Source organism: Scyliorhinus canicula, chromosome 12 (genome assembly GCF_902713615.1).
Source record: "Scyliorhinus canicula chromosome 12, sScyCan1.1, whole genome shotgun sequence".
In the NCBI taxonomy this organism is placed as follows: domain Eukaryota; kingdom Metazoa; phylum Chordata; class Chondrichthyes; order Carcharhiniformes; family Scyliorhinidae; genus Scyliorhinus; species Scyliorhinus canicula.
The window spans coordinates 131,573,364-131,587,031 of NC_052157.1; the positions used below are offsets into that span (position 1 = coordinate 131,573,364).

A 13,668-nucleotide genomic window follows, 5' to 3' on the forward strand; every position below is an offset into this window, starting at 1 on the left:
TTTGTCAACATTTTTAAAATGGGACTCTTCCCAGAACACCTCCCACTTGTATTTGTAAAATAATTTATTCACTATTGTGCAATCTCCATTGCACAAAACAAAAATAACAATTACCCTCAACAACTTAATGGTGCCCAAATCTTTGACCTACAATATTCAAAATCTATTACGCTTGCACCTGGCGTGAACATTTTGGAAATATTAACAATATGAATTGTGATATATTTCTTAGTCTAAAGAAGTTTTCATTATAGGGCATTTGGCATACCATTATTCCAATTTAATGAGTCACTTACATTCTCAAAAATAAAATAAATACAACAGCACAGTATGTGGACCATATGGTCACCTTTTTGCTCCCTAAATCTGTTCTCATGGAGAAATGCTGGAGTATCACTGCATGAATACAATTGTTATAAAAGCATACATTTCCCTCTGTTACTCTGACGACAGATTAAATGCACCTTTCTGAATGTTGTACATAGATTGAAATTAAAAAGAACAATATTACTTTTAGGGCATTGCTTTCTTGCTCAGAAGTGTTGTGCATAACGATCATTCTCTGGCATTGCTATGAAACATGTTGATTTTGACATTGCAATACATTGAAAGTCAGAGTTTATAATTAACATATCAATAGCAACACTAATAATGGTTGTCATGTTGTTTTGGCACTGAATTTAAATAGAAGTATTATTGCCATGGTGAGGGAAACCCTCAAATAAGTATGCACTATAAAACAAAGTGGCATTTTGATTACTGCCACTAATTATGTTTTTAAAATATAACCTGATGAAGATGATTTCCAAAGGGACAGCAATCAAAGAGACAATAAGCACTATTTCATATTTTTATTTTGACAACTGCACAAAGAATTACTGTCAGGACGGAGCATCTGCCTGAGCTGGAACACTGACAACTGTTACACATCTTTATACCGCACAAATTAGGTACCTTTGTAAAACACAAGCGAATAATAGGATTGTTGCAGAGATCTATTAGAGTCATAGAGTCAGAGATGTTTACAGCATGGTAACAAGTCCTTCGGCCCAGCTTGTCCATGATACCCAGTTTCTATCACCAAGCTAGTCCCATTTGTCTGCATTTGGCCCATATCCCTCTATACCCACACTGCCCATGTAACTGTCTAACTAGTTTTTTAAAGGAAAAGATCGTACCTGCCTCTACCACTGCCTCTGGCAGCTCGTTCCAGATGCTCACCACCCTCTGTGTGAAAAAATGTCCCCTCTGGTCTCTTTTGTATCTCCCCCCTCTCATCTTAAACCTCTGCCTTCTAGTTCTAGACTTCTCTACCTTTGAGAAAAGATGTTGACTATCTACCTTACCTGTGCTCCTCGTTATTTAATAGGCCTCTATCAGATCATCCCTAAGCCTCCTACGCTCCAGGGAAAAAAGTTGCAGCCTATCCAGCCTCTCCTTATAACTCAGACCATCAAGTCCTGGTAGCATACTCGTAAATCTCTTCTACACTCTTTCTAGTTTAACAATATCCTTCCTATAATAGGGTGACCAGAACTGAACACAGTATTTCATGTGTGGTCTTACCAATGTCTTGTACAACTTCAACAAGACGTCCCAACTCCTGTATTCAATATTCTGACCAATAAAACCCAGCATGCTGAATGCCTTCTTCACCACCCTGTCCACCTGCGACTCCACCTTCACGGAGGTATGAACCTGTGCTAGATCTCTTTGTTCTGTAACTCTCCCCAACACCCTACCATTAACTGAGTAGGTCCTGCCCTGATTTGATCGACCAAAATGAGTAGGTCCTCATTTATGCTGTTTACAGCCCGATTTGTTGCAAAGAGAACTTGGTTCGAAAACATAACAATTGTTTTCCGATTTAGACATGTTTTATAGTACTGTAACAAACTCTTTGCTATCCAACCTTTCTGAAATAAATTACATTTTTTTAATATACAGAATTTTCACCTCCATTTCTCCACTGCAAGAAACTGACTCTTTAGACACAGGCTGCATGGTGAAAGTATATGTTTCAAAACAATTTCTTTGGATTTTGCTTCTTGTTGCCCTGGAGCAGAAACAGTGCAAGTTCTCCATCAAAACATACAGGGGATACAAAATGGAGCGAACCAAGCTTTGCAATAATGAGCACATACACATTCCATAAAAAGCGGGTGTATTGCATCAGATTTCCTACCCCATCAATAGCCTTCTATGGTCAAACATTTTTAGAAACTAACTATGCTTTTATCCAGCTTTTCGTATGCATACCCCAAACAGGAGTTTGCATATTTCATATATGACATTTGTGTTACTTAAATTTAAACTGAGTATTTTACATGCATAAAATGTGACAAGATTTGCATGGTATCAGATAATGACTTTTATTAATAAAATTTAGAACACGTCTTAACCTAAACAATTCTGGGAGCACACTATGCACTGACCTTTAGAAACTTCTACGCAACATGAAGAAAGGTTTCCATAAAGACAGCTATTTTAATTGCAAAACTATATTAAAAAAAACGAAAGGATAATTTTAAACATTGATTTTTCATATCAATACAAGAGCTGAGTGGTAAACAGCATCTTCCTCTCCTGACTTTTACAATGCAAAAAATAAACTCCTTTCCATGTAACATGTGCAATTGAGTTCTGCAGACATAAACAGCAATTCAAAGATTCACATTTATGATTCACATATATCAATAATGAAACATGTCTGAGCCAAAGTTATGATTTCATCTCGAAGTACTGGAAATACTCAGTAGATCAGGCAGCATCTATGGAGATAGAAAGAGTCGACATTTCAAATGGATGACTTAATTCAGAACTGGAAAAATAGAGATGTAACAGATTTTAAGCGCAACCAGAGGCAGTGAAAGTGGTCGATGGGGAATAAACAAGAGGGGATATCTGTCATGGGGTAGATAGCAGGAGAGATCAAGCACAAGTAAAAGGATATGGTAATTGGAAAAGTGAAGAAACAAAAGATTCTTCTGAAGGTGATGCAATTGGGAATACCAGAATCATTATCAACAAAGGAAATGGGCAGGGAGGTTATGATCTGAAATTGTTGCACTCAATTTTGAGTCCAGAATGCTGTAAAGTGACAATTACGACAAGAATAGATGTTATTTGCTGAGCAGGCCAGATCACAAAGGGAAATCTGATCATAGAGCATTTTTCCCCCTATTTTGAAAATGAGGAGGAAAAGCTACTGACCTCAAAAGCATCAAACTTCAGTAACGCCTTGAGGATTTCAAAAATTAAAAGATCTATTAACAAGACAACAAACTTACGCACATAAGATTAAAGTTACATGGTTAAAACAATCTCACAGTGCAACCCCCAAAAAAATCTACTTGGTCAGAACACACACGTAAACTACCTACTTGGCAACACCTCCCTTCTGGATTTTTACCTATACACATCCAGTAATATTTTCCAAGGTAAAGAACTGCTGTCACTTTAATAAAGGTATATCACACGACTCCTCAAACATTTCCATTCCGATATGGAAATCCAAAAGAAAGGTTCAAAAACAGGCTGTTTTCTGATTATAGATTTTTCTGTCTTGATTGGATGTCTTTTTCAAGTTCGCAATGTTTTCCCAGCACAGGTCTGGGGCGGAATTCTCAGACCCCCCGCAGGGTCGGGGAATCGCCCGGGGCCTTCGTAAATCCCACCCCCACCGTGGCCAGAATTCTCCGCCACCCGGGAATTGGCGGTGGCAGGAATCGCGCCCCGCCGGTCGGTGGGCCCCCACGCGGCGATTCTCCGGCCCGCGATGGCATGAAGTCCCGCCGCTGAGAGGCCAACCCCGCCGACGTGGTTTAAACAACCTCTGTGCCGGCGGGAGCCGGCGGGAGCAGGCGGCGCAGGCAGGCCCCGGAGTCCTGGGGGGGGGGGGGGCGCGGGGCGATCGGACCCCAGGGGGTGCCCGCACAGTGGCCTGGCCCACGATTGGAGCCCACCGATCGGTGGGCGGGCCAGATGCCGTGGAGAGCACTCTTTTTCTTCCGCCGCTGCTACGGCCTCCACCATGGCGGAGGCGGAAGAGACCCCCTCCACCGTGCATGCGCCAGTGGTGACATCAGCAGCCGCTGATGCTCCGGCGCATGCGCGGATGCACGCCGACCGGTGAAGGCCTGTCGGCCAGCCCCGACGCCATCGGCGTAGCGCCAAAGGCCATTGGCGCCAGTCGGCAGAGCGGGAGCCACTTCGACGCGGGCCTAGCTCCTAAAGATGTGGAGAATTCCACACCTTTGGGGAGGTCCGACGCCAGAGTCGTTGGCGCCACTCTGCTACGCCGGGACCCCCCGCCCCGCCGGGTAGGGGAGAATTTTGCCCCAGGTCTCAGGACATATCCCCATGCAGCCACCTCAACACCGCTAGATACCTTTACTTAAAAATACTTTTTCCCCTTCGTCTCATTGTCCACAAACACCTTATTGAACTAACTTTTCCAAGTATCAGGATTTTTCATGTTTTCCTATTTTGTCTCTACTCCCAGGGGTCAATAAAATTAAATATACCTTCGCTTCGTAAGTTGTAAGAGTTCCTGTCACTTCGGAACTTCCCTTTGAAATGTAACAGCTGATAGGTCAAGTCCCTACTTAGCTCACAATGCAAATTTTAAACCCAATCTATTTACTTGTAAATAGATACCACCATAACCCTTCATTACAAATGCATGAACCTAGCACCTTAACTCTTTTATCTCTCAGCTCTCACAGACAAGCTGTCTCTATTAACCTTCCTCCAACTTCATTAATCATGCACATGCACACACAGCCTTCTGTACTGAATGCCACCATATTCCTAAAAGTATTTTAAAAATAATATCCATCAGCCGCAGAGCAAAGTCAAAAGATGAGATATTCCTGTTCGAGCTTGTGTTGAGCTTCATTGGGGAGCAGAGCAGGAGACCAACGACAGGGAAGTCAAAATGAGAACGCAGTACAGAAATAAATGATAGGTGACCAAAAGATCAGGGTCATGCCTTGGACTAAATGGAGGTGTTTTGCGAAGCAGTCACACAATCTGTATTTGTCTTTCACAATTTGGAGGAAACCACATTGTGAGCAGCAAATACAGTATATTGAAGGAAGGAAGTGTTTGGAGCTTTCAACAGGTGGAACGTAAAAGGGCAGGTGCTGAATTGCCTCTGCTTTCACAGGAACGTTCCAGGGAAAGATGCAGGGGTGTGAGATGTGACTGAGGAGTGTACCAAGGTCCCATAGAGGAAACATTCTCTTTGAAATATTGGAAAGAGGTCAAGGTAGATGCGTCCGGTGGTGAGAGCAGACTGGCGGTAATGCCGGACAATGAGCTATTGAATAAGATGGCAGGTGGAGCAGAAGGTGAGGCCAAGCGGAACCAAATCAAGGTGCTAGGAGGGAGGGGAACGGGTGAGAGCAGAATTGCAGGAACTGGAATGGATATGTTGATGACCGCATCAGCCACGGTGGGGAAAATTGAGGCAGCTGAGGAAAAATGAAGACATACTGAATTAGTGGCATGGATGATGGCATAGTTGTCATCCATTATGAAGCCGCCACCAAACCCATCTTTCCCCTGGTCTCCCCTTTCAGTATTCACAAGGGCTCCTTCTCTCCGTAACACACTAACAAAGAAGGATAATAAAGAATGTGAATGGAATGTTTTCATTTATAACTAAAGAAATCGAGTATAAAGGTAGGGAAGTGTTGTTGCAACTATACAAGGCATTGGTGAGACCGCACCTGCAGTATTGTGCACAGTTTTGGTCCCCTTATTTGAGGAATGATGTAATGAGGCAGTTTGGATGAGGTTCACTGGGTTGATTCCAGAAATAAGGGGCGCGATTCTCCGATGTCACGCCAGTTGGGAGAATAGCGGGCCGACGCCGGTCCGACGCGCTCCCGCTATTCTCCCAACCGGCCAAATGTGTTCCATCGTGTTTCGCGCGCAAAAACACAGAGAATCGCCCGATGCAGCCAAAATGGCGATTCTCCGGCACCCCCGGTATTCTCCGGCCCGGATGGGCCGAAGTCCCGCGTCGAGACGCAAGGTCACGGCGTCGCCGTTCACACCTGCTTTTTAAAGTCGCCAGCCAGTCATGCTGGCTGACGAGGAGCGAGGAGGTGAGCGGACCATCACGGAGTCTCGGCAAACTGGGGAAGGCATCCCCGAGAACGCTGCGGCCAGTGGAAGGGGGCAGGGGGAGAGGGAGAAGTGGGGGGGGGGGGGGGGTGGGAGAAGTGGGGGGGGGGGAGAGGGAGAAGTGGAGGAGGGGGGAGGGAGAAGTGGGGGGAGCGAGTAGTGGGGGGGAGAGAGAGAGAGAGAGGTGGGGGGGATAGCGAGTGGTTGGGGGGAGGGGGAGAAGTGGGGGAAGAGAGGGAGAAGCGAGGGGGGAGAGCGAGTGGTGGGAGGAGAGGGAGAAGTGGGGGGGGAGAGAGCGAGTGCTGGGGGGAAAGCGAGTGGGGGGGGAGATGAGGAGCGAAGTGGTGGGGGGGACGCGGATGAATGGAAGTGGGGGGGAGAGCGAGTGTGGGGGGAGGGAGAGCGGAGTAGGTGGGGGGTGACGGAGACTGAGTAAGTGGGGGGAGAGAGCGGGTGGTGGGGGGGAGAGGGAGGGAGTGAGTGGAGTGGGTCGTCCTCCCCTGGATGCAACATGTCAGCCGCCCTGCCATGGCAGGACGGTGACGAGGACACGGCCGCTGGTTGCCCTGTGGCTGATGGGCACAGGCCACTGACGCACGGGTGAGGAGGACGTGTTGTTAACTGCCCGTTGGACGCAGAAAATGACCAGGGGTTAGGCTGGCTGTGTGTCAGCAGCGCGATCAGGCCACTGGGACACACAGGTATCCCGTGGCAGGCAGATGCCGAGGTGTCGGATAACCTCCGTCTAACATGTCGTTTCTCTGCCCCCCACCACCGTTCTGTAGGTGACCATAATGTATTCGAACCGAACGGCTATGTTCAGCGCAGTGGTTGGGGCTGCTGCACTGCAGTTGGACATCCAGCAGCGTCCACAGCCACATCCCACAGTGGATGCAGGGGCAGCTGCAGCAGCAGAGGGAATGGCCGCCGAGTGGCCCATCGTCGAGCAGCATGTGGGGAGGGGGGAGGGGGGGTGAGGAGGAGGAGGAGGAGGCATTGATGGTGGAGCCAGGGTGCCAGAGGCTACGAGCGAGGCCTAGGGTGTACCGTGGCCGGATCTCTTTCGAGACACTGCCGGACATCACCTGCAGGAGGAGACTCCGGTTGAGCAGAGAGACGGTCGCACATATCTGTCACCTCGTGGCGCACCTCGCCCCACGTGGAACGGGAGGAGGACACGCGATCCCGGTTGCTGTCAACGTGACGGTGGCACTTAACCTTTATGCTACCGGCTCCTTCCAGTCTCCGAGCGGGGACCTATCCGGGATATCACAGGCATCGGTCCACGGGTGCATCCGGGATGTGACCGACGCCCTGTTCGCCATCGCGGACCGCTACATAACCTTTCCTGAGGACAGAGCAAATCAAGAAGCACGAGCCCGTGGATTTACCAACGTTGCTGGGATACAGATGGTCCAGGGGGGTCATTGATTGTGTTCACGTCCCCATGCGCCCGCCTGCAGGCAACAGGGAAGTGTTCACAAACAGGAGGGGGACAGGCATCCAGGTGGTATGCGACCCCCCCATGAAGATCATGCACGTGTGCGCAAGGTTCCCTGGGGAGTGTGCATGATGCGTACATTCTTGCGCAGTCATTCATCCCTGCTATGTTTGAGGGACGGCCCCCCCGGCTGAGGGGCTGGTTGCTCGGCGACAGGGGTTATCCACTGAGGTCTTGGCTGATGACGCCCATACGGAGGCCTCAGACCAACGCGGAGACCCTTTACAATGAGGCCCTTGCAGAACCACCAGTGTGGTGGAGCGCTGCTTCGGTCTGCTGAAAATGCGATTCAGATGCCTGGACCTCTCCGGAGGGGCCCTGCTGTACCAGCCCGACAGGGTCGCTCGCATTGTCGTGGTCTGTGGGCGCTGCACAACATCGCGATGCAGAGGGGAGATGCCCTGCTGCAGGAGGCGGAGGGAGAAGCTAGTGGCAGTGGTGCCAACACGGAGGAGGAGGAGGAGGTTGGTGGTGCGTCGGGCGCAGCACACAGACACGACCCGGGTGCTGGTAATGTCCAGGAGGCTGCACGACGGCACCGGCGAGGACAGCGGGCACGCAACGCCTTGGTGGCAGCAAGATTCACGCGTTGCGCGTACGATGGCATCGCTGAACACTACCACTACCACCTGCATCGCCAGTCGTGCAGACGGTCAGCACACAACTCCCACCCCCCCCCCCCCCCTCGCACCCCCGCTCTGCGTACACTGCTCCACTTCGAGATCACCCTTACCACTGCGGCCAGACGGTATGGCACGACATTGATGGCTGTGTCAGCGGGTGTGATCAGTGCCATGTTGAATGATGACAACCCGCTCTGCGATGAGCAGTGAGCTCAGAATCGTTAGACAAAGTCTGACTCATGGCAATAGCTGAACCATCCATCTCGGTGGTCGCTGAGCTCGTCAGGGACACTCCATCATGTGCTCGCATGTGGGCTAGCTGTGGGAGGAGGTGGGGGGGAAGGGACTGCACACCCGGCACCGAAGTTTCACCGCTCGTCAACCCCAGCGACACTCGGTCACCATCACGATTCCCGTGGCAACGGAAAAATCACAGTCTTACAAGTTAGGTGCAACAGTGAGTTTAATGGTGAATATTATGTACAGATGCCCTTGCCCCTACAACTAAATTGTGTCCTTCACCCATGCCAACTTAGTGTGTGTCCCTCTTCATTGCCTTACGGACCCTACCACTACGTCTAAGTGAATCCCCAGATGGTACAGCAGGAGTGCAGGCGGACTGCTGAGAATCACCCCCTGCGACATGTCTCCCCGTCGGCACTCGTTTCCTGGGGCGACCTGGCTTTGATGGGCCAGGCTGCTCAGTGGGCATTTCAGATGACGTGGTGCCACCCTGCTCTGCCCGCTGCCCACCCGATGCACCAGGGATGGGACGAGGGGAGGCCGAGCGTTCTGGGACGTCCCGTGATGGAGTTAATGGGACGGAACCCAGTACCTCCTTCTCCCTCGGGGAGCCCGGTGGCCCCCGGGCCTCACTTTGGGGCAGAGGTGCGAGCGGGGAGGTGCCCCGTCGCCCCACCGACACCTGGCGCTGCCAGTCCTGGAGGCCTGCAACCGTATCGACCAGGGTCCGAAGGTTCGCTGTGAGGGAGTCCAGGGAGTGAGACATTCCTGCTAGGGACTGTGCGACCTCAACCTGTGAGTGCGCGACGCCATCCGGCACGTGTGTCAGGTGGTCGATGCTCTCCACGACTGACTGCTGGGACTGTGCCATGGCCTGCTGGGACTGTGCCATGGCGTGCTGGGACTGGGCCTTGGCCTGCTGGGACTGTGCCATGGCGTGTTGGGACTGTGCCATGGCGTGCTGGGACTGTGCCATGGCCTGGTGAGACTCGGCCAGGGCCCGTAGCGCGCCGGCAATGTTGTTTTGGCTCTGGTGCATTGCTGCCTGTGAGAGGGCAGCCCTCTCCAGGGCCGAGGATGACGTGTGCACATTAACCCCAACACCTTGCATAACCTGACCCATGGCCGAAACCGTTTCACCCATTGCCTCGACCGCGGACGCCACCCGTGCGGTGTCGGCCTGGGTGGCTGCCATGAGCGGCACCACTCCCTCTCCTGGACGCGGTTTGACTCCTCCAACTGCGTCTGCAGCTGCTGGAAGACGGCCCTCATCCCGTCATTGTGTCGGGTTTTGAAATGCATTGGCTGTCCACGTGGGTCGAGTAAATCCAGGAACCCGGGAAACGTCTGGCCGCCAGCTGGATGCTGAGCCTGGGCTGCCGTCTGACCGTCCAGCCCCTCGGCTGCTCCGACCTCCACCTGCTGTACCGGCTCAGCTGTGTGGTGCACACCAGACCGTGACCCAGGAGCCTCATCACTTAATTGCCCAACCGAGGTGAGTGTCTCTGGGATGGTGGATGGTGTGGGAGACAGCAGTACCGCAAGCTCTAGGTCCTCGTCCGTCATAAAACCAGCAGAGTCCTCGTCCCAGTCATATCCGAGCGCAGGCTGCACGCGGCCCAAGTCTGGTTCTCCCTCAGGTGACTCTGTTGAGTGTGTTGCCGTCCTGTGTGCGTCCTGCTCGACGGTCCCGGGTTGGGAGGATGGCACTCCTGGCTGAGGAGTGCACCAGGGGCGGGGCCGGGGGCGGGGCTGGGGGCGGGGCCGGGGGGGGGGGGGGCCGGAGGGGGCCCGAGGGGGGGGGGGGGGCCGGAGGGGGCCCGAGGGGGGGGGTGGGCCGGAGGGGGGGGCCGGAGTGAGCCCGAGGGGCGGGGGGTCCGGAGTGACCACCGGCGAGCCTGGATCCATCAGCCATGTTTGTGCGGGGCGGCCACCGCGCATGCGTGGTTGGCACCGGCCCAACTGCGCATGCGCGGGACCCGAGTCTTTTACGCGGCGCCCCTAGCACATGGCGCCCCGGGCGACTGCCCGAGTTGTCGGTACCTTGAGCCGGCCCTGATGGGGGGGTCCAGTGGGTAGAGTGTAAGGATACCGAGGATGGGGGATCCAGTGGGTGAAGTGTGAGGGGACCGAGGATGGACTGGGGGGGGGGGGTTGTCATGCAGGGTTGGCTCATTTGGTTCTGCACCTCCAACCTCGCATTGCACACCCTCCCGGGTGCCAGATCCCCCAGCAAGGTCCAGTGCTCTCTGTTCAAAGACTGTCAGGGGGTGCAGAATGGGGGAACCCCCTCTGGTCATGTTCCGCTCCCGGTTGTTGTGAGCAGTCTTGTCCTGTTTGGGGGGGGGGGGGGCATAGATAGATCGTCACAATTCGGCAGGGAACATCAGGGCGTTCAGATATTGGCACAGGTTAGGGGGAAAGTTGCAGCTACACCATGGCATCTCTCCAGGGGGTTGCAGCGCTCATGTGCGTCTGTGACAGCTTTGTTAACCACCCTCCACTCACTCTGGCCCCCCTCCCCCTTGTGCCCGGGGGGGGGGGGGGGGGGGGGGGAGGTGGGTGATGAGGGACATGGTGGGGGGGGATTGTTGTGAGCCGGGGGAACCCTCTTGGCACTCACCCTGGCAAGGTCCTGGAGCTTCTTCCGGCACTGCTCCCCAGACCGAAGGTCTGCCCCACAGCACTCACTGCCATGCCCACCTCACGCCAGGCCCGTCGCACAACACTGGCAGGGTGTTCTAGGGCAGATGATGCCCCTCCATTGCTCCACCTCATCGAGGAGGGTCTCGAGGTCAGTCTCACCAAACCTCGGCGCGGCCCTCCGTGGCTCCGTCATTTTCACCCCCTCACTTGTGGTTGCTCGCACCCTTTTACAACGCGGAGCGGCGTCACTCGGGCGTCATTCTGGCGTCATGCGGGGGTCGCGGGCTTTTGCCGTCATTCCCCACGTGTTTTACGCGTCCCCGCTCCTAGCCCATTTCCGGGGCCAGAATCGATTGGGAGCGGGGCCGTTTCGAGCCATCGTGAAACTCGGCCGAGTTCACGACGGCCTTCCCGATGCCGCGCGGGAGCGGAGAATCGCGCCCGAGAGGTTTGCCGTATGAAGAGATATTCAACAGTTTAGGCCTATACTCTCGAGAGTTTCAAAGAAAGAGGCAAGATCAAATTGAGTTATACATGATGAAAAAAGGTATGGATAAAGTAGACGTCGAGCGGATGCTTCTTCTTGTGGGCATTCTAGAATGGGAGGTCATAGTCTTAGGTTAAGAGGTCGCAAATTTAATACAGAGTTGAGGATTTCTCCCAAAACATTCTGAATCTGTGGACCTCACTACTCAGAGTGTGGTGGATGCTGGGACAGTGAGTAAATTTAAAGTGGAGTTAGACAGATATTTAATTGGTAATGGGTTGAAGGGTTCGGGAGTATGGGCAGGACGGTGGAGTTAAGGCCAGGAGGCCATAATCAAATGGCGGAGCAGACCAAATGGGCCAAATGGCCTCATTCTGCTCCGACATCATATGAACTTTGACCCACTCCTCTTCACCCAGTCACCATTTCTACTTCCCATAACATCTTTCAATGGCTTGGATTTCACCTTCAGCAGCCTTCAAATATCAGGCAAACTTTGTTCCATGGACTTTGCCTTCTCCCGACAGGAGAATTAAATTTGGTGCCTCTAGGTATCAAGCAGCAGTGATAACAGCTAGGAGAGTAGGCAGCCAGTCACATCGAAGTATTCTCACAGGCCAGAAGTAAATGTAATTATCCATCACTTTTAATATAATCTACAGGCAAAATAAATTAGTGGAACATACACGCGATTGAGGTAGAAGATGAATTCTCATGAACTTTAAATATATTCTTTTAAAAATATGGAACTTTGCCATCAATGCTGAAATTGACATTACACAAATATAAAATGTATTTCAGGGCTGGAAAGATTTTTCATTGATGAGTCTGAATTAGTACATCATTTAAACTCCAGAACCTCCCATCGCCCTCGCTATTCAGTAAGGGATAACTTTGTCAAGGGTTATTTATAGTGAAATAAAAGCAAAATATTGTGGATGCTGGAGATCTGAAGTAACAACAGAAAGTGCTGGAAAAACTCAGCAGGTCTGGCTGCATCTGTGGAAAGAGAAATAAAGTTAACGTTTTGAATCAATAACACCCTTCTTCGGATCAAGGTTGCTGAGTTCAACAATTTCAAATCATAAACTCTTCCCATTTTTGGGGGGGGGGCAGCAACTATTGGTGATGATTCTATTTTACCTATTACCTCTCCTCTCGACCCATCCTTTTTTCTTAATTTATCCCATTGATGTGCACCATCATCTCTTTTCTCATTCAATCTCTTCCACCCAATCACAGGTCTTCCATTTTGTTCTTTCCCATTCCCCAATTCCCTACAACTGTAGTCGCTTAAAACTTGTTATATCTCCAACTTTATCCAGTTCTGACAAAAAGTCATCAGGCAGAATATTATTCTCCAGGTGATGGCGAGCCTGAAGGTGGGAAGGACATGTAATCAGGCAGCACGGCACCTGATCGTAGGACTCAATACTGGAAGGCAGGTGGGGTGACTGAAATTCATCCCTTCCCCTTGCTGCCGCCCTTCGGTACCCATTCATCCCATGCCCCACACACCTTGATGCCCCACCCCATTACTTACCGGAGGCCTGGCCACTCTGCGATCCTGGGCCTCTGGTCCTTTCAGCAGCAGTCCCAGCCTACCCAGTGGTGCCGCTGAGTGGCTGCCAGCTCTCAGCAGGCGACACCCACCTCTTGAGGTCTTGATTATAGGCGAGGACCCACTGCTGGCCTTGCCACTGCCTGATTGGCTTGTGGTTCAGTGGGCCTTCCTGAAAAGAGGCAGAGTGGGTTACTTGCCGACTCTGCAGCCAGCAGGCGTGACCCCCGATGCCACAACAAGATTCCGCCCATCGACTCTGTTTCTCCCTCCACAGACACAGTCTCACCTGCTGAGTACTTTCAGCATTTTCTGTTTTTATTTCAGATATCCAGCATCTGCAGTGGTGTGCCTTTATAATGTGGTTTTATCAAACTGCTGGACTTGCTTGCTTTCACGTGCTACAAAAGAGACAATTATGATAATGGTTCAGTGTTATTTGAACTGGCATACAATCCAGATGCATTTTCAG

The 13,668-nt window shown here is 51.6% G+C and overlaps 1 protein-coding gene and 1 long non-coding RNA gene across 8 annotated transcripts in view; one reads left to right on the forward strand and one right to left on the reverse strand.

The window, feature by feature from the left end:
* The window catches only part of LOC119974849, a 117,341-nt gene that overhangs the window by 102,620 nt on the left and 1,053 nt on the right, over positions 1-13,668 (forward strand). The window lies entirely within an intron of this gene.
* Positions 1-13,668, reverse strand: part of LOC119974848 (rab effector Noc2-like) — a 253,248-nt gene that overhangs the window by 362 nt on the left and 239,218 nt on the right. The window contains exons 11-12 of one of the 7 annotated variants that reach the window (XR_005462585.1): positions 13,486-13,597; positions 2,436-2,771 (exon numbers count right to left, since the gene is read on the reverse strand). The exons of 1 other annotated variant lie outside the window; for it this stretch is intronic. Coding sequence is in view for 3 of the 6 variants with exons in the window: in XM_038814145.1 (XP_038670073.1) it covers positions 13,551-13,597 (47 nt within the window). In the remaining 3 variants the exon portion in view is untranslated. Of the gene's footprint in view, positions 1-2,358; positions 2,772-12,259; positions 13,598-13,668 lie in introns of those variants that run through there. 5 more of the 7 variants (XR_005462584.1, XR_005462586.1, XM_038814146.1 and 2 more) reach the window with 5 other exon arrangements.